At 46.9% G+C, this 20,347-nt stretch overlaps 1 protein-coding gene across 4 annotated transcripts in view; it reads right to left on the bottom strand.

The window, feature by feature from the left end:
- DNAJC13 (DnaJ heat shock protein family (Hsp40) member C13) overlaps window positions 1–20,347 on the bottom strand; it is a 248,732-nt gene extending 228,385 nt beyond the window's left edge. For 3 of the 4 annotated variants that reach the window (XM_069730085.1, XM_069730086.1, XM_069730087.1), the window contains exon 1: window positions 20,109–20,347. In XM_069730085.1, the coding sequence (XP_069586186.1) occupies window positions 20,109–20,116 (8 nt within the window). In that variant the 5' untranslated portion in view covers window positions 20,117–20,347. The remainder of the gene's footprint in view (window positions 1–20,108) is intronic. The other variant, XM_069730088.1, reaches the window with a different exon arrangement.

The following is a 20,347-nucleotide window of genomic DNA, read 5'->3' as shown; positions in this document are numbered from 1 at the left end:
ACACTGGAGTGTTGAATAAAATATCAACACTCCAATATTGCCGAACTTCTGGCTTCTTCAGGAGCCCCATATGAAGCATCAGGCCCCAAAACTGCATCATTTCAACTGAGTCTACAGGAGACCAGTTAGAATATGATGAACTGGTGTTTTGCTCCAAAAATTGACGAGCATACAAATTAGTTTGCTCCACCATGAGGTTAACAAAATCCTCAGAGAAAAAGACTTTGAAAAAGTCTATTTCTGTGAGGCCGGTGGTGTCAAACCTGATTCCTGATTCTGCCACAAAATCAGGAATCAGTGGCTCGTAATTTTCGGGGGGCGAGGTCCATACGGGGTCCGAAGAGGGGCGCGCTGGTTCATCTTCAGGAGTGGGCCCTGCCTCATCTTCATCTTCATGAATGATGGGCACTTCGTCTGTCCTGCGGCGTCTGCGTGGCGGTTCCGCAGGGCCGGAAGAGGATGAGGAAGAATCAGAAAAATAATGAAAAGTGGGATCCTCTCCCTCGCTATCAGTGTCGGAGGCAAGGAAAGCATATGCCTCCTCCGCTGAATAGCGCTGTTGGGACGAACGTGACGAGCGGGACATTTTTTTATGAGTATGGTGCTTGGGTGTAATTTATTGGGAACTATGTGTACGTGTGGGGGGATAGTGTTTGGTGCAAACTATTCTTAAAAGAAAAAGCTAAAGGGAAAGAAAAAGTAAAGGGGAGAAAAAAATACCTGTGAAAGGAAAAGTCTAAAACAGCAGGCCCTAGCTCTGATAAGTGAACCGCGTCAAATTTCGGCGCCTGCTGGGTGTACGAACGGGGATGTGGAAAAAACGCCAGGCACGAGAGCTCTAAGTGACACGGTTCACTTATCAGAGTTCGGTGGCTGCTGGGTGTGCGAACGGGGATGTGAAAAGGGAAGGCACAGATTAGACGCGGCGGCTGGGGGAGCGCAAGGGGATGGGGGAAAAAAAAAAGAAAAGGCACGGATTAGACGCAGCGGCTGGAGGAGCGCACGGAGATGGGGAAAGAAAAAAAAAGAAAAGGGAAGGCACAGATTAGATGCGGCAGCTGGGGGAGCGCAAGGGGATGGGGGAAAAAAAAAAGAAAAGGCACGGATTAGACGCAGCGGCTGGAGGAGCGCACGGAGATGGGGAAAGAGAAAAAAAGAAAAGGGAAGGCACAGATTAGATGCGGCGGCTGGGGGAGCGCAAGGGGATGGGGGAAAAAAAAAAGAAAAGGCACGGATTAGACGCAGCGGCTGGAGGAGCGCACGGAGATGGGGAAAGAAAAAAAAAAGAAAAGGGAAGGCACAGATTAGATGCGGCGGCTGGGGGAGCGCAAGGGGATGGGGGGAAAAAAAAAAGAAAAGGCACGGATTAGACGCAGCGGCTGGAGGAGCGCACGGAGATGGGGAAAGAAAAAAAAAAAGAAAAGGGAAGGCACAGATTAGACGCGGCAGCTGGGGGAGCGCAAGGGGATGGGGGAAAAAAAAAAAGAAAAGGCACGGATTAGACGCAGCGGCTGGAGGAGCGCACGGAGATGGGGAAAGAAAAAAAAAAAAGAAAAGGGAAGGCACAGATTAGACGCGGCGGCTGGGGGAGCGCACGGGGATGGGGAAAAAAAAGCGAGCACGAGTGTTGATAGGTGAACTGCGTCACCAATCAACGCTCGGCGGCTGCTAAATTTGGGCACGGATACGGCGCAAGGAGGGGGATTGGAGAAGGGGGGATGGGAGAAGGGGGGATGGAAGAAGGGGGGACGGGAGAAGTGGGGACGGGAGAAGGGGGGATGAATAGAGATCGGGCCGGGATCGGGGTATCAACACTTACGGTTTGTAGTCTCTCTTCTTTCTTCTCTCTTCTTTCTTTAGCTAGAATTGTGGTGTCACAGGCTACTGTGGCACCACAAGTCTCAGCACAGGAGGGGATCTCAAAGCGTGACCGCTCTGAAGGAATCCTCACCAAGTGTGAGGATTCCTTCAGAGCAGTTACACAGGTCAGGGGCAGGTGAGACAGGTCACACAGCGGTCACACCGCTGCTGTGACCTGTGATTGGTGGGATCGATGATCACATCGATCCCACCAATCAAAGAAGGCCCTGGTGACGCTGGTGTTGCTATGCACCAGCCTATGATCGGAGCTCACAGCTCCGATCATAGGCAGGTCACCGGCAGGTGACAGGCAGGTGACCGGCAGGGCACAGCGCGGTCACACCGCTGCTGTGCCCTGTGATTGGCGCGATCGACGATCACATCGATCGCGCCAATCAGACTGGGAACACGGGGCTGCAGAGCGCGCAGGTATGCAGGACACAGCAGCGGCGGTAACACCGTCGCTGTGTCCTGCGATTGGCGCGATCGATGTGATCGTCGATCGCGCCAATCAGAGTTGAATGCTCCGGAGCCATGGCAGGAGATCCGGAGCCATGGCCCGGGGCTGCAGAGTGCGCAGATAGGGGCAGGGCACAGAGCGGTAACACCGCCGCTGTGCCCTGCGATTGGCGCGATCGATCTATCGCGATCGCGCCAATCCCGGGGGGGTTTGGGCCCATGCCTGGCATTCCCAGGCACTGGCCTAGGATCGAGTACATCGGTACTCGATCCTAGGCTGGGACCTCACTGTTTCAGCCAAATTGATTGCCTGAAACAATGAGAAAGGCTGCGATTGGCTGCTCAGAATTGAGCAGCCAATCACAGCGATCGGGAGGCCGGGGGGGCGGCGACAGGCCCTAGGATGCCGACACCATCTTCCTGCAGGCAAGATGGCGTCGGAATTTTAATGCGATCACTGCGACTTAAGTCGCAGTGTCGCATTAAAGGGCATGACGTACTATTGCGTCCTTGGGAAGTAGGGCCCACCCCACATGGACGCAATAGTACGTCAGATGGCAGAAAGGGGTTAAGGGGTTAAGGAGCTGAAACTCCTAAACCCTTCATCCAATTTTAATGTGGATACCCTCAAATGAAAGCTGAAAGTCTGAATTTCAACTGCATCTGAATTGTTTTGTTTAAAATTCATTGTGGTGATATCTATACCCAAAATTAGTAAAATGTTGTCTCTGTCCAAATATATATGGACTTAACTGTAGCAGCTTGAGGCCCAAATCGGTAAAATATTGCCACTGAGAGTGACTGGAAAGGGCAAGTCAATTAATTACATGTTCAATGGACACTTGCATATTAAATTAGAGTCCTTCTATAGGGAAAAAGAATAAAAGAGAAAAAAAAATGGCAGATGAGTACTATATCAGTGAATGATACTAGTCAGAGAGCAATCCGAATTTTTATTGTATTGCACTCGTTCGATTTATACGCTGACGAGTATGACCCGTAAGGGATGATCTATTCTTGATGCGCTTTAACCCCTTACTCCCATATGAAGTACTATCCCGTCAAGGTGCCTTGGGACTTAATTCCCAGTGACAGGATAGTACGTCATATGCGATCGCAGCTGACATCCGGCACTATGTGCCAGGACCGGTCACGGACCGCCCCCGGCACACCGCGATCAAACATGATCGCAGTGTGCCAGCGGTACAGGGAAGCATCACGCAGGGAGGGGGCTCTCTGCAGGCTTCCCTGAGACCCCCGCAGCAAAGCGATGTGATCGCGTTGCTGCGAGGGTCTCCTTACCTCCCTCCCTGTAGCAGGCCCGGATCCAAAATGGCCGTGGCATCCGGGTCCTGCAGGGAGGGAGGTGGCTTACCAAGTGCCTGCTCAGAGCAGGCGCTTGGTAAGCCTGCACTATTCTCAAGACAGATCGGTGATCTGGCAGAGTGCTGTACAAACTGTCAGATCAACGATCTGTGATGTCCCCCCCTGGGACAAAGTAAAAAAAAAAGTTTTCCAAATGTGTAAAAAAAAAACAAAAAAAAGCCTAAATAATGAAAAAAAAAAAAAAAAATATATATATATATATATATATATATATATATATATATATATATATATATATATATATATATATATATAATTCCCATAAATACATTTCTTTATCTAAATTTAAAAAAAAATAATAAAAGTACACATATTTAGTTTCGCTGCGTCCGTAACGACCCGACCTATAAAACTGGCCCACTAGTTAACCCATTCAGTAAACACCGTAAGAAAAAAAAAAAAACGAGGCAAAAAACGCTTTATCATCATACCGCGGAACAAAAAGTGGAATAACACGCGATCAAAAAGACAGATATAAATAACCATGGTACTGCTGAAAACGTCATCTTGTCCCGCAAAAAACGAGCTGCCATACAGCATCATCAGCGAAAAAATAAAAAAGTTATAGTCCTCAGAATAAAGCGATGCAAAAATAATTATTTTTTCTATAAAATAGTTTTTATCGTATAAAAGCGCCAAAACATTAAAAAAATGATATAAATGAGGTATCGCTGTAATCGTACTGACCTGAAGAATAAAACTGCTTTATCAATTTTGCCAAACACGGAACGGTATAAACGCCTCCCCCAAAAGAAATTCATGAATAGCTGGTTTTTGGTCATTCTGCCTCACAAAAATCGGAATAAAAAGCGATCAAAAAATGTCACGTGCCCGAAAATGTTACCAATAAAAACGTCAACTCGTCCCGCAAAAAACAAAACCTCACATGACTCTGTGGACCAAAATATGGAAAAATTAGAGCTCTCAAAATGTGGTAACGCAAAAAATATTTTTTGCAATAAAAAGCGTCTTTCAGTGTGTGACGGCTGCCAATCATAAAAATCGCTAGAAAACCCACTAGGGCTAGGGTTAGGGCTAGGGTTAGGGCTAGGGTTAGGGCTAGGGCTAGGGTAGGGGCTAAAGTTACGGTTGTGGTTTAGATTACATTTACGGTTGGGAATAGGGTTGGGATTAGGGTTAGGGGTATGTCAGGGTTAGAGATGTGGTTAGGGTTACCGTTGGAATTAGGGTTAGGGGTGTGTTTGGATTAGGGTTTCACTTATAATTGGGGGGTTTCCACTGTTTAGGCACATCAGGGCTCTCCAAACGCGACATGGTGTCCGATCTCAATTCCAGCCAATTCTGCGTTGAAAAAGTAAAACAGTGCTCCTTCCCTTCCGAGCTCTCCCGTGTGCCCAAACAGGGGTTTACCCCAACATATGGGGTATCAGCGTACTCAGGACAAATTGGACAACAACTTTTGGGGTCCAATTTCTTCTCTTACCCTTGGAAAAATAAAATATTGGGGGCGAAAAGATAATTTTTGTGAAAAAAATATGATTTTTTATTTTTACGGTTCTGCATTATAAACTTCTGTAAAGCACTTGGTGGGTCAAAGTGCTCACCACACCTCTAGATAAGTTCCTTAGGGGGTCTACTTTCCAAAATGGTGTCACTTGTGGGGGGGTTTCAATGTTTAGGCACATCAGTGGCTCTCCAAACGCAACATGGTATCCCATCTCGATTCCAGTCAATTTTGCATTGAAAAGTCAAATGGCGCCCCTTCGCTTCCGAGCTCTGTCATGCGCCCAAACAGTGGTTTACCCCCACATATGGGGTATCGGCATACTCAGGACAAATCGTACAACAACTTCTGGGGTCCATTTTCTCCTGTTACCCTTAGTAAAATAAAACAAATTGGAGCTGAAGTAAATTTTTTGTGAAAAAAAGTTAAATGTTCATTTTTATTTAAAAATTCCAAAAATTCCTGTGAAGCACCAGAAGGGTTAATAAACTTCTTGAATATGGTTTTGAGCACCTTGAGGGGTGCAGTTTTTAGAATGGTGTCACACTTGGGTATTTTCTATCATATAGACCCCTCAAAATGACTTCAAATAAGATGTGTGCCTAAAAAAATGGTGTTGTAAAAATGAGAAATTGCTGGTCAACTTTTAACCCTTATAACTCCCTAACAAGAAAGAAAAATGTGTTTCAAAATTGTGCTGATGTAAAGTAGACATGTGGGAAATGTTACTTATTGAGTATTTTGTGTGACCTCTGTGATTTAATTGTATAAAAATTCAAAGTTGGAAAATTGCGAAATTTTCAAAATTTTTGCCAAATTTCCGTTTTTTTTCACAAATAAAAGCAGGTAATATCAAAGAAATTTTACCACTATCGTGAAGTACAATATGTTACGAGAAAACAATGTCAGAATCACTGGGATCCGTTGAAGCATTCCAGAGTTATAACCTCATAAATGGACAGTGGTCAGAATTGGAAAAATTGGCCCGGTCATTAACGTGCAAACCACCCTCGGGGCTCAAGGGGTTAAAGGCAATCTGTTACCCCCTAGGAAGCTTCTAAGCCAGGGGTCCCCAACTCCAGGCCTCGAGGGCCGCCAACAGTGCAGGTTTTCAGGATTTCTTTAGTATTGCATCGGTGGTAATGTGATCATCTGCACAGGTGATGATTCCAACCCCTGTGCAATACTAAGGAAATCCTGAAAACCTGCACTGTTGGCGGCCCTCGAGGCCTGGAGTTGGGGACCACTGTTCTAAGCTATTACTATGGGCATACAGGTAAAAGATTTGTTACCTATATGCCCCATAGCTGCGATCTGGATGTTGAGAAATGCACTTTTAATATCGTCCATCGTCAAGGTGGTCTAAATATGACGGGTCCCTGACCTCCCTGTCCAAATGTGAACACTTACCGAAGGCCTTGATGATGGTTGATGGGCTCACACTATTTGGCCAAATCCTGTGCAAAGCGTGTCTCAAATATTGTTCCTAATGTTCAAAAGCCATTTTGCTATTCATATTTCATGTATTTCATATTAGACATGCTTTGGCACGATTGCACTCTTTTTTTTTGTATTTTTTTTTTGTATAACCCATGGTCATGTGACACGGGCGCCAATGGGTAGGATTTCCAGTGTGCTTGCAGGAAGCGCATGCTAAATGCTGCTGTCAGAGTTTGGCAGCGTCATTTAACTAGTCAGAAAACGTGGGTGGATCGCGGCTCCACCCGCAGCTGTTAGAGGCACATGTCAGTTGTTCAAAACAGCTGACATGTGCAGGAAAAGATGTTGGCTCAGCGCTGGAGCCCACATCAAAGATCAAAGAGAGGGAATCCGACATCGGCGTACTGCCTCGACTACTGCAATATCCTGCCTTGTGGCCTCAACTCGAACACTCACACTCCTCCAATCTATCCTAAACTAAGATAGCAGAGACCAATTCACCTACCCCCCCCCCCCCCCCACTAATCTCCGGCCTCTCCTCTCTGTTAGTCCCTTCATTGGCTCCCCATTGACCGCAGACTCCCGTTCAAAACCCTAACCATGGCACACAAAGCCGTCCACAACCTATCTCCTCCATACATCTGCGTCCTGTGACTCTGATCGTCACAGGATCTTTCTCTACTCCCCTCAATCACATATAAGATTTCTCCAGTGCATCTCCCCTACTTTGGAACACTCTAGTCTACCCCAACATATCAGACTCTAACCTACTGTGGAAACCTTCAAAAGGAACCTGAAGACCCACCTCTTCCGACAAGCGTGCAATCTGCAGTAACACTCATTCCACCATAACGCTGCACGACCAGCTCTCCACTCACCTACTGCATTCTCACGGGCAGGGTAATCTCTCCTCTTGTACCAGTCGGTAGCTCGTTTTGCTCAAGATGATTGTACTATTTTTTTTATTATGTATACCCTTTTCACATGTAACGCGCCATAAAATAAATGGCGCTATAATAAATACATTAAGAAAAATGTACTGCTTTTTCTTCTTGGACTAATCATTTATTCTCAATTCACTGGCAAGATTTGTGTTCGGAGAAGTCAGATTTTCCTATTACTGAGATAGCAGATTAGAGTTGGCGATCATAAAGTTCTGTGGAGAGAGGTAGAGCCAGAAGCAGACAAAGCATGACCGCTGCAGCTAATCAGCAGCCACTAATGGGCCACAGCTCACACTTTCCTCGTACGTCCGAGTTTTGTTAAAGTGAACTATGAGTGCTCCGCCTCATGAGTGGCTGCTGATCAGCTGCAGCGCTTATGTTGCATAGCAATCTCGCAAGACTGCCGATGAAGCAAGACTCAGAACAGACTGTGCTCAAAGAGTGAGTGTCTTACTTTTTATTTTTAATTGGGAACATAGTGGACATCCCTTTAAAGCGTTATTCCCAAGATCCCAATATTGTCTTATAATAATGTACATGTATATTTATTCAGTTGGGCCAAAAACCTCATTTTTAAATCTGCCCCATTCTGCACATATGACCACCCCAAAGAACGCCCCTGCAGGCTCTAGTTAGCTTCCAGTTACTGTTGGAACCGTTCTGCTGTGGTCCCAGTGCTCCTGGTCAATCATAGCAGTGATACCTAATTATTATAAGCTTCGTTGTGAAGATATAGCAGAATGGAGTGCAAGACAGGTGAGCTCTGCTAGAAACCAGACAATGGAGTAATGATGTGGAAAACTCACACATAGCTATACTTATACAAATGGCAGAAGGTATAGAGGGCCACATAGTGCACAAAAGAATAAAGTGAATTCTACACTTAGATTAGGCTGATGGTATGCCCAATATGTGCAGTGGATGCAACTGAGCGGCACATGGCAGAGCTGACACATTTATCAGTCAGGTTGCTTTCAGCACGGATATGAATAATCAACTCAAAGAAGTGGGACTTGTCAGAAGCTCACTGGAGATGGAGACAAGGGTCTGCGTCATTGAGGAGAAGCAGAGTGCTGCTGGGAAATGTAGCTTAAGCAGTGTAAGAGTAAGGCTGGGGTCACACTAGTGTATAATACGGGCGAGTGCTATGCAAGAACTCATCGCATAGCACTCGGACCAGTGTTTCTCTATGAGGCAGGTCACATCACCGTGTTTTTTCTCGGGCGTATTCTACGTGCGAGTGAAATCACAGCATGCTGCGATTATACGTGTATATCGTCCAAGACTTGCCAATGCAAGCCTATGGGTGCGAGAAAAAAAAAAAACGGACACCACAAGGACCATCAGTGTGACGTGCGAGAAATACGCACACATCTTCCTCATTTCAGCCCATTGAACCATTAAATCCAATGAGGAAAATCAGTGAGAAATATAAAGCCATACACATGTCATACGGATACACAGGTGTGAGAACATTGTATCATCGCATTGCACACGGATGACCATACGGAGAACACTTGTGCGACTCTCGGCCGAGAGAATCGGACCGATTTTTCATACGTTAAGTGTGACTCCGGCCTAAGACTGCCCATTCACCTATGTGAAGCTGGATCCCAAAAGGGGCATATAGAGATGAAAAAGACACAAATGTACAAGAAGAATCTGTATGGTGGTGCTTAGTTTGTGTTTTAACACTAGGTATGCATTTAATGTGCTTTACTAAAAATAACATGATTGTGGCACTAAGGGTATGTGCACACGTCAGGATTTCTTGCAGAAATCCGAACATTTCTGCCAGAAATCCGCATGCGTTTTTACCGCGATTTTGACGCGTTTTTGGTGCGTTTTTTCTTAAATGCATAGAATTGCGGGAAAAACGCAGAAAATCCGCAAAAATAATGAACATGCTCATTTTTTTACCGCGATGCATTTTTTTCGCGGAAAAAAACGCATCCATGTGCACAAAACATGCAGAATGCATTCTAAATGATAGAATGCATAATGTATGCGTTTTTAATGAGTTTTTATAGCGTTTTAGAGCGAAAAAGCGTGAAAAAAAAAACGCGAAAAAACCTGAACGTGTGCACATGGCTTAAGTCCGGGGTCATACGTGCGTGTGTAATGTGAGAAACTTGTGCGAGTCTCTAGTATCAATACCCAGCACTGCCGCAGGCACTCGGGACCGGAGTGAGCAGCTGCATGTATTCATATGCAGCTGCATGCTCCGGTCCCAAGTACAAAAATCAGCAAAAAGGTGCTCAGAAAAAAGACAAAAGATTTAGGCTGTGAACGCCCCCTGCATTCTACATTACAAACACAGTGAAATCCTACGAACAATGTGCTTCCATTTAGCGCTGCGTATACTATCTCACAGTGAGGGTTTACGAGTCGCAGCATGTTACTTTCTATAGCGGAGACGCTAGTATCTGCTGCAGATAGACTGGAATTAGGTGCAGTAAAACGCATGTGTTTTAGTTACCATGCGGAATATTAGAACACAGCCTTTTGGACACCGCAAAAATATGCCGAGTCCAAAATGCTGCTATTAATGACCGTAGGTACGTTAGCCTTACAAACATTCCTGTAAGGCCGGCCTCACACTAACGTGTTTTACGGACGTAAGAGAGGTGCTGAAAATACGGATTGCATACGGTACAATGCTTCTCTATGCCCCAGCTCCTATCTGCCGTATTTTACTGATCCGTATTATACAGTCTTCTACGGCCGTAGAAAAACGCAGCATGCTGCGTTTGTCACCGTATATGAAAAATACGTCTATGAAAGTCTATGGGGGCGAGAAAAATACGGATTACACACGGACCAACAGTAGATAAATGTCTACAAATAGTATAGGGGTATATGTATATGTTTATGAACTTTTCAGAATATTTTCCCACACTCTAGTTCATATGAGGACATCCAGCAGAGGGCGCATCACCGCGAATGAAGGTAACTACAGGTCATTGACCTACATTCCATTCATTCCCTGGGGTTTTACAGGCAGGAGCACGGCTGCATTAGCAGAGCTTCTGCTTGAAAAATTAGTTAACCCCTTCAGATGGACTTGCATCGTGGGACGTGACAGAACGACGGAAGGTATGGGATATTGTTGTGTTTTTATTTTGCCTTTGTTACAGAACGAGGGTCTTCAGGTGGATTACCAGTATAATAAAATATTACAAAAAACTGTGTATTTATCTCATTAAAATACTTTGTAATAATGTGTGTGTGTGTGTTTTTTTTAACCATTTCATACTATTGGATTAATAATGGATAGGTGTCATAATTGACGCCTCTCCATTATTAACCTGGCTTAATGTCACCTTACAATAGCAAGGTGACATTAACCCTTCATTACCCATATCCCACCGCTACACGGGAATGGGAAGAGAGAGGCCAAGTGCCAGAATAGGCGCATCTTCCAGATGTGCCTTTTCTGGGGTGGCTGGGGGCAGATGTTTTTAGCCAGGGGGGGGGCAATAACCATGTAACCATGGACCCTCTCCAGGCTATTAATATCTACCCTCAGTCACTGGCTTTACCATTCTGGCGGAGAAAACTGCGCGGGAGCCCACGCCAATTTGTTCAGCGATTTAACCCTTTAATTTAATAGCTAGAGCGCCCAAATTTTGCACATACACACTACTAACATTAGTAGTGTGTAATATGCAAAAAAAAAGGGATATGAGATGGTTTACTATATGTAAACCATGTCTCCTATCTTGTCGGGTTTGGGAAGGAGATAGCAAAAGCCGGCAATTGAATTACCGGCTTTTAAGCTATCTAGCGCTGTGTTATATATAGATATATATTACCTGCATAAAATCCTGACCAAATCCTGATGCAATCCTGAACGTGGACACATACCCTAAAGGTTTCACAAAATAAATGAAAACAATGGTTCCAGGAAAAGTATTGCAGCACACGGGGGTCCCATTGTAGTCGAACATAAAATGCGCCATTTATATGCTACTTTCCTGATCAATCCTCTGAGATAAGTGAACACGAATTATCTGCAGATCTATGGAAAACACATCATTGCGATAAATTGTGTTCCATCTTAATACCTGTACCTTATTGCTTACTAAATTCCACCTCACTTAGTAGTGGAATATGAAAAGTGTAACTGAGGTGTAAATGAGCAACACCAAGTTCTGACATTCCAATAATTACCCTTAGAAATACTAACAAGTGTTAGTCAATTATTTTGTGGCACTCCAAATCTATAGCAATTTCTCAATGAGTGTAGAACAAATATCAACCATTTTTTATCCAGGAAAAGCAGACAAATGTTTCCTACGTATTAATACCCATTTGCATTTCCATTTTTGACACCCCCATTGCATCTGTATAAAATCCATTTTGACGTATCAATAATTAACAAATGTATCTTTACAGGCTATTTTTTCATCAGAACATGTGCAACATTTCTACCATTACTGGCCTTTCTCCCCATCTCTCCCACCAGGACATGAGTAAGCAGTACCTCAACAGATGTGCTAATTCACTCATGAAACACTGTCAGTGGCAAGGTATCATCTGCAGAGAAAACTCATTCACAGTGTGAAAACCATGGCAAAACATGGGTTAAAACACTCATGTTTTTATTGCGGGTTTCTTCCAAATCGCAGTTGCTGCATTTTTCAGAGGAACATTTGTTGGACGATTTTCCTTGAGAGTGGCAGATTCTGACATTATTGTAAATGGGATTTCAGAACATCTCATTCCCCAAAGTATATCACCTAGTGGTGGTTAAAACTTACATTAAAAAAAAAACTCTCTAATTGGTGTAATTGATGAACAGTTCCGACACAAATCCCCAAAACATAATCTAAGGCAAGATCTTAAGTGTATAAAACTCATGTGTACAAGTGTGTAACAAACAACAACATAACGGATTATACCATCATGATGCAGCAAACATTTTCAATGAATTGTACTGTGGAAAATTGTAGCTGAAGGTTTGGTGCAGCAAAGTATGAAGCATATTAGTCACATTGATGTATTCAGAAGCTGTGGTTGCAGCACTTTTAGTCCTGATATTCACCTATGAGACTATTTGTTCCGGTCAGGAACCGCGCGCCCGGTACAGGCATTCTGCTCCGTATATGGACAGTGATCCATGTACATCTGTATATAGACTAAGAAGAGATGACATATACAGTCATCTGATCTGCAGCGGTCCAACTGCAAAGACCACCACAACCCTTAACAGGTCTTCACTGTACAGTAGCACTGCCGTCCACCAGATCTATGCAGCAAGCTCCATTCGGGGTATGTGCACACGGTGCGGATTTGAAGCTGCGGATTCGCAGTAGTTTTCCCATGTGTTGTCCAGTACCATGTAAACCTATGGAAAACCAAACCCGCATTGCACATGCTGCGGACAATAGAGTGCGAAAACGCTGCGGTTTATTTTCCGCAGCATGTCAATTTTTTGTGCAGATTCAGCAGCATTTTACACCTGCTCCGTAATTGGAATCTGCAGGTGTTAAAACACATCTGAAAACCATACAAAAACCGCAGTAAATCTGCAGGTAAAAAGCAGGGTGTTTTACCTGCGGATTTTTCAGATTCTGCGCGAAAAATCTGCAACGTGTGCACATAGCCTCACTGACCATGAAGGAGGGCAGAAGAGACCACCGGTTACATTAGATATTAGAATCATTAAAAGGGTAAATACCCTTTCAAACCAAACAGACATTATAGGCTTCATAAACAGTTACAATTTCAACCTCTCTCTAACATTAAAAGCTGCAGAATTTATTGAAACTTGACACAGAACAGCTGAGATCTCAGGTTGCACAATTCCGATAAGTGAAAGCAAAAAACCTCCATTAAATACAACAAAGGAAGCGTCAGCAGCCTGTTCCACTGGGTTCACTTCTGTATCAGAGGTTCCATGTCAGTAAAATGACGGACACCGTGACTGAATCCTAGAACCCATAATAAGTCAGGTATGTCAGCACCGCTGTTTCCATTATGTGAAGAGCCTTCACAGTACAGTGACCTCAGTGTTTTTCTCCCTTGTGGAAACAGAAAAACTGAACTCTGAATGGAGATGTGAACCAAGTCTAACAAAACATGTGTTGAACTATATACAGATACATGATTTAACTAAAATCTACATTTACACAAACATATCAGGGAACTGTCAAAATAGCAACTTCATTCGCAAGCATGATTGCGGCACTTCTTAGTTCCTGATTACGTCAGTCACACTGGGGAATAGCTGCAGGATGAGTAGGAGGTAGTTATCATGCCCAAGGGGCCCAACAGCCACTATGGTGGTATTAGAAATGATACTACATGGCAGGAAGAGACCAGGGAACCTACAGCCGTTCTTGGAACATAAATATTTACAAAACATCTAACGATCTGTTACATTTACATAAAAAACACACAGAATTGTGATACAATCATAAACGCAATCATATGGCCGAATATAACAGACTGCTCAGTGATTATAATCACATAACGCACTGTGCGCTCATCATCCCCCCTGCAGCAATGAAATGTGATCCTGTCCTGAGGAAAGGAGGAAAAATCCCAAGGATGGCAGTATACCGTATCAGGACTTAATCAGAAGCGTAGTCCAGAAAGCAGACGCTGATTTATGAAGAGGAAGTGGCAGAATACAACATAATCCCAGAAAGAAGTGACAAGCATGTAAAATCCACATTGTGTTGCTGGGAATTGTTTCCTGTATCAGCCGGAGTAGATGCTGATATCAGCAGGAGTCAGCTGATGGCAGGAAATTGTGCTGGACATGTTTGGTGAAGAAGGCCCTACAATATGTGATTTATGATAAAGCATATGTCTGTAAACACTGCACAGTATAGGACAATATAGTCACACATCATTACTGCAAAGAATCTCATCAAAGCTGGCATTTACACGATCTATGAAGCAACACCTGCTTAGAAGCGTGGGCCGAGATGGTAAATGATCAGGACTGCTAATACTAGGAGGGAAGTGTGGAGTAAGGCTGGCCATTCATTTTTGGCCTATTTAGACAAGCTAATCATTTGTGAACAATTGTGAAGGAACATTAGTTCATTATTATTATCGCCACCTACAGGCTAGCAATCACCCGATGAAAAAGGAAATTGCTTGTTTATTGGCGGTGATGATTTTTATGCATGCATAAAAACCACAGTTAATGGAAGCACATAGTCCAATGTAAACAGGTGATGTGCTACAAATATGGGGGCATTACAATTGAATAACGATTATTCTGACCTCATCACTATTTCATCGGTCTGTATAAACAGGCCAATAACCAGATATAGGTCGGAGGATGTGTAATGACTTAGATAAGCCTACCTAAATGAGCTATTAAACTCTTGTTGGTAGGCTCCAATGTCCATCGGGAATGTCTTGTGTCCCTTTTAGACATGTGGGTAATATATAAATGAGAGCTCATGAAATAAGCTTGTTCTAAAATATCAGAACATACCACTCATATCTCCCAACAATCAATTTATTGAGTGATTAAATCATTTAGGTCAGAATAAAAATCCTTCTCCGCAGCCTTGTAAATGAGGAATGCGCTGCCGAAAGAATGATCGTTTTTCCCCATGACGTTTTGTGAGCCATGTAAATAGGCCAGTAAACGAGCGCCGATTGGAACTCCAAAAGTGGGACAAAATCGGCCCATCCAAACGGAATTAGACTGCGGTTAGGGAAGATGTTCCACATGTCTATGTCCAAACACGTCTATGATCAGACTGACAAAAATTTAAAGAATGTGGCGTTTACAATGCGTCTCCGTGTTTATGACAACTTAATTGAACTAATAAGGACGTATGGAGTAAGATATTCAGTAATTAGCAAAATCACTACAGTGTTTCCTTAGATCATGTCACCAAGCATTACTGACCGATACGTGAAGCAGCCTGTATTTTGCTAGTGGGATGAAAGTCAGTTAAAAAAGGTTGCCGATTAGGAAAACTCAGCAGAAAATAGGACCCCAAAGAAGAAACTATCACCCATGGTCCCACTGTCAAGCCAATTAGCTCAATTACACAGGGGGACAATGTAGAGGAAGAGTATCATTACATGGCTTCCATTTATATCAATGGGTATGCAAAGTCGGAAGAAAGGATTTTCAGAAAGACTCTCTGCGCAAGTAAATATACGGGAATCCCAAAACAGGGGCAATTATATCCATAAGTGATATTAAAGCCCATAGAAAGGGGTTGTCTAAATAAGGCACTCTCTGTAATAAAACATTAGACAATTGTCTGTTTTATTAAATGCACCTTTCCAGTCTGCAGTGGCTCATGCGGTGGGATCCAGACTGTGGAGAGCCCATCTGTCTATCAAAGGTGAAGTAGACATCCAGTACTTAACACAAATGTCTTCATACTAATAATGTATAAATATTTTCCTGGTTCAGCATTGCAGGGATAAAGTAACAGAAAATGTCCTTATCGTTCTCCTGTCCTCATAATTCTTAAACATGTTCTCTACTGAAATACGGTAATTTTCATAGAAAACTCGCATTCTCCATGAAATAATTCAGTTATTATTGACTGAATGTTATCATTCCCCCGTAAACACATTTATCCCCACACAATTCGGATGTGATTGGACACTGTTTAAAGGTAACCCGTCACCTGAATTTGGCGGGACTGGTTTTGGGTCATATGGGTGGAGTTTTCAGGTGTTTGATTCACCCTTTCCTTACCCGCTGGCTGCATGCTGGCCGAAATATTGGATTGAAGTTCATTCTCTGTCCTCCATAGTACACGCCTGCACAAGGCAATACCTTGCGCAGGCGTGTACTACGGAGGACAGAGAATGAACTTCAATCCAATATTTCGGCCAGCATGCAGCCAGCGGGTAAGGAAAGGGTGAATCAAACACCCAAAAACTCCGCCCATGTAACCAAAAACCGGTCCCGCCAAATTCAGGTGACAGGTTCCCTTTAAGCCACAGCAAGTTGCCAATCGGTTCATACAATTGCTGGAGTATTGGACGAAGGACACAATGCAGAGTTACATGATGAACGTACTTTTTTTTTTTTCCTATTGATAATATTGCCTCGAGAGGAGCTCCGCTCATGATGGATAAATCCCAAACATTTCCTAGTGACCGAGCTGATTATTTTCAAGTGCTGAGACAACCTGCTCACTGCTCCTCCCTCATCAGTAATAGTGTGGGACAGGATTGCTTCACAGAACCCAATGCACTAGTCTGTGCCAGTCATGTAACGTTGGTACTGTGCGAAGAGAAAGGCAGCAATAACCCAGAGTCATTCTCTATGTAGAAAGCTGATAAAAACTACGGTATGTAGGTGGAGAACCCCTTCAAGTATCTGCCAATAGTCTGTAAAGCCACATGGAAAACAAGCCGCAAAGGGGCATCTGTACCAACGTGCTCATTTACTCTACACCTGACAACACTGCCAGGGGGTGACCAGTGACATATAATGTGAATACATGAAAGGTGCCGCTGACACGCCCGTGTACCACCACTCCGTGCAGTGCTAGATGCCAATTCTGGCTCACCAAAGACATGGACACTTCACGTATTAGTTTTCTCAATTAATTTCTTAACTCAAATTTCTGTTACTTGGTCTTATTGTTCACAGAGCAGGGAATGCTCACCGTACTGGGGGCAGGGGGCGCGGACAGTACTGGGGACAGGGGGTGCTGACAGTACTGGGGGCATTCACCATATCGGGGCAGAGGGCGCTGACAGTACTAGGGGCACTCGCCATATCGGGGCAGGAGGCGCTGACAGTACTGGGGGCACTCGACATATCAGGGGCAGGGGGCGCTGACGGTACTGGGGCACTCGACATATCGGGGCAGGGGGCACTGACAGTACTGGGGGCACTCGACATATCAGGGGCAGGGGGCACTCGACATATCGGGGCAGGGGACATTGACAGTACTGGGGGCAGTGGGGCACTCACCATATCGGGGCAGGGGGCGCAGACAATACTGGGGGCACTTACCATATCGGGGCAGGGGGCGCAGACAGTACTGGGGGCACTTACCATATCGGGGCAGAGGGTGCCGACCGCTCTGGGGGCAGTTGGCACTCGCAATATCAGGGGCAGGGGGAGCTCGCCATATCGGGAGGACAGGGGGCGCTGACAGTACTGGGGGCACTCACCATACCGGGGCAGGGGGCACAGACAGTACTGGGGGCACTCACCATACCGGGGCAGGGGGCGCTGACAGTACTGGAGGCACTCACCATACCGGGGCAGGGGGCGCTGACAGTACTGGGGGCACTCACTATATCGGGGCAGGGGGCGCTGACAGTACTGGGGGCACTCGCTATATCGGGGCAGGGGGCGCTGACCGTACTGGGGGCACTCACTATATCGGGCAGGAGGCGCTAACAGTACTGGGGGCACTCACTATATCGGGGCAGGGGGCGCTGACAATACTGGGGGCACTCGCTATATCGGGGCAGGGGGCGCTGACAATACTGGGGGCACTCGCTATATCGGGGCAGGGGGCGCTGACAGTACTGGGGGCACTCACTATATCAGGGAAGGAGGCGCTGACAGTACTGGGGGCACTCACTATATCGGGGCAGGGGGCGCTGACAGTACTGGGGGCACTCACTATATCAGGGCAGGAGGCGCTGACAGTACTGGGGGCACTCACTATATCAGGGCAGGAGGCGCTGACAGTTCTGGGGGCACTCACTATATCAGGGCAGGGGGCACTCACTATATCGGGGCAGGGGGCGCTGACAGTACTGGGGGCACTCACTATATCGGTGCAGGGGGCGCTGACAGTACTGGGGGCACTCACTATATCAGGGCAGGAGGCGCTGACAGTTCTGGGGGCACTCACTATATCAGGGCAGGGGGCACTCACTATATCGGTGCAGGGGGCGCTGACAGTACTGGGGGCACTCACTATATCGGGCAGGGGGCGCTGACAGTACTGGGGGCACTCACTATATCGGTGCAGGGGGCGCTGACAGTTCTGGGGGCACTCACTATATCAGGGCAGGGGGCACTCACTATATCGGGCAGGGGGCGCTGACAGTACTGGGGGCACTCACTATATCAGGGCAGGGGGCACTATATCAGGGCAGGGGGCGCTGACAGTACTGGGGGCACTCACTATATCAGGGCAGGGGGCGCTGACAGTACTGTGGGCACTCACTATATCGGGGCAGGGGGCGCTGACAGTACTGGGGGCACTCACTATATCAGGGCAGGGGGCGCTGACAGTACTGGGGGCACTCACCATACCGGGGCAGGGGGCACTGACAGTACTGGGGGCACTCACTATATCGGGGCAGGGGGCGCTGACAGTACTGGGGGCACTCACCATACCGGGGCAGGGGGCGCTGACAGTACTGGGGGCACTCACCATACCGGGGCAGGGGGCGCTGACAGTACTGGGGGCACTCACCATACCGGGGCAGGGGGCGCTGACAGTACTGGGGGCACTCACCATACCGGGGCAGGGGGCGCTGACAGTACTGGGGGCACTCACTATATCGGGGCAGGGGGCGCTGACAGTACTGGGGGCACTCACTATACCGGGGCAGGGGGCGCTGACAGTACTGGGGGCACTCACTATATCGGGGCAGGGGGCGCTGACAGTACTGGGGGCACTCACTATATCGGGGCAGGGGGCGCTGACAGTACTGGGGGCACTGACAGTACTGGGGGCACTCGCTATATCGGGGCAGGGGGCGCTGACAGTACTGGGGGCACTCACTATATCGGGGCAGGGGACGCTGACAGTACTGGGGGCACTCACTATATCGGGGCAGGGGGCGCTGACAGTACTGGGGGCACTCACTATATCGGGGCAGGGGGCGCTGACAGTACTGGGGGCACTCACCATACCGGGGCAGGGGGCGCTGACAGTACTGGGGGCACTCGCTATATCGGGGCAGGGGGCGCTGACAGTACTGGGGGCACTCACTATATCGGGGCAGGGGGCGCTGACAGTACTGAGGGCACTCACCATACCGGGGCAGGGGGCGCTGACAGTACTGGGGGCACTCGCTATATCGGGGCAGGGGGCGCTGACAGTACTGGGGGCACTCACTATATCGGGGCAGGGGGCGCTGACAGTACTGAGGGCACTCACCATACCGGGGCAGGGGGCGCTGACAGTACTGGGGGCACTCGCTATATCGGGGCAGGGGGCGCTGATAGTACTGGGGGCACTCACTATATCGGGGCAGGGGGCGCTGACAGTACTGAGGGCACTCACTATATCGGGGCAGGGGGCGCTGACAGTACTGGGGGCACTCACTATACCGGGACAGGGGACGCTGACAGTACTGGGGGCACTCACTATATCGGGGCAGGGGGCGCTGACAGTACTGGGGGCACTCACCATACCGGGGCAGGGGGCGCTGACAGTACTGGGGGCACTCGCTATATCGGGGCAGGGGGCGCTGATAGTACTGGGGGCACTCACTATATCGGGGCAGGGGGCGCTGACAGCACTGGGTTCTTGCCATATAGGGGGCAGTAGCCCAGTATCAGCATACAGTAATGCATCACCCACCCGCAGCTTATCACGTGACCCCGTCCACACACGGTTTGCATATACCTGCACATACAGTAGAGAGCGGCACGTTACCCGGCTCCAGTCCCGCCCCTTCCCGACACTCGGGGGCGCACGGTCCCTCCTCCTTCTTCCCTGACTGCGCGGTTATCTCTGTGTAGGAATGGCAGCTCTTTCCTTCTCCCTGGCGCCTATTACTCCTCCGTTTTCTCTGCCTGACTCAAAGCCTGGCACTGGACGCCGCCATGTTTACTCCCCTCCCCGGTGCTCCAGTCCACAGCCCT

Source organism: Ranitomeya imitator, chromosome 6 (genome assembly GCF_032444005.1).
Source record: "Ranitomeya imitator isolate aRanImi1 chromosome 6, aRanImi1.pri, whole genome shotgun sequence".
Lineage (NCBI taxonomy): Eukaryota > Metazoa > Chordata > Amphibia > Anura > Dendrobatidae > Ranitomeya > Ranitomeya imitator.
Note: the sequence above shows the minus strand (reverse complement) of the source record. Positions and strands in the feature narration are given on the sequence as shown.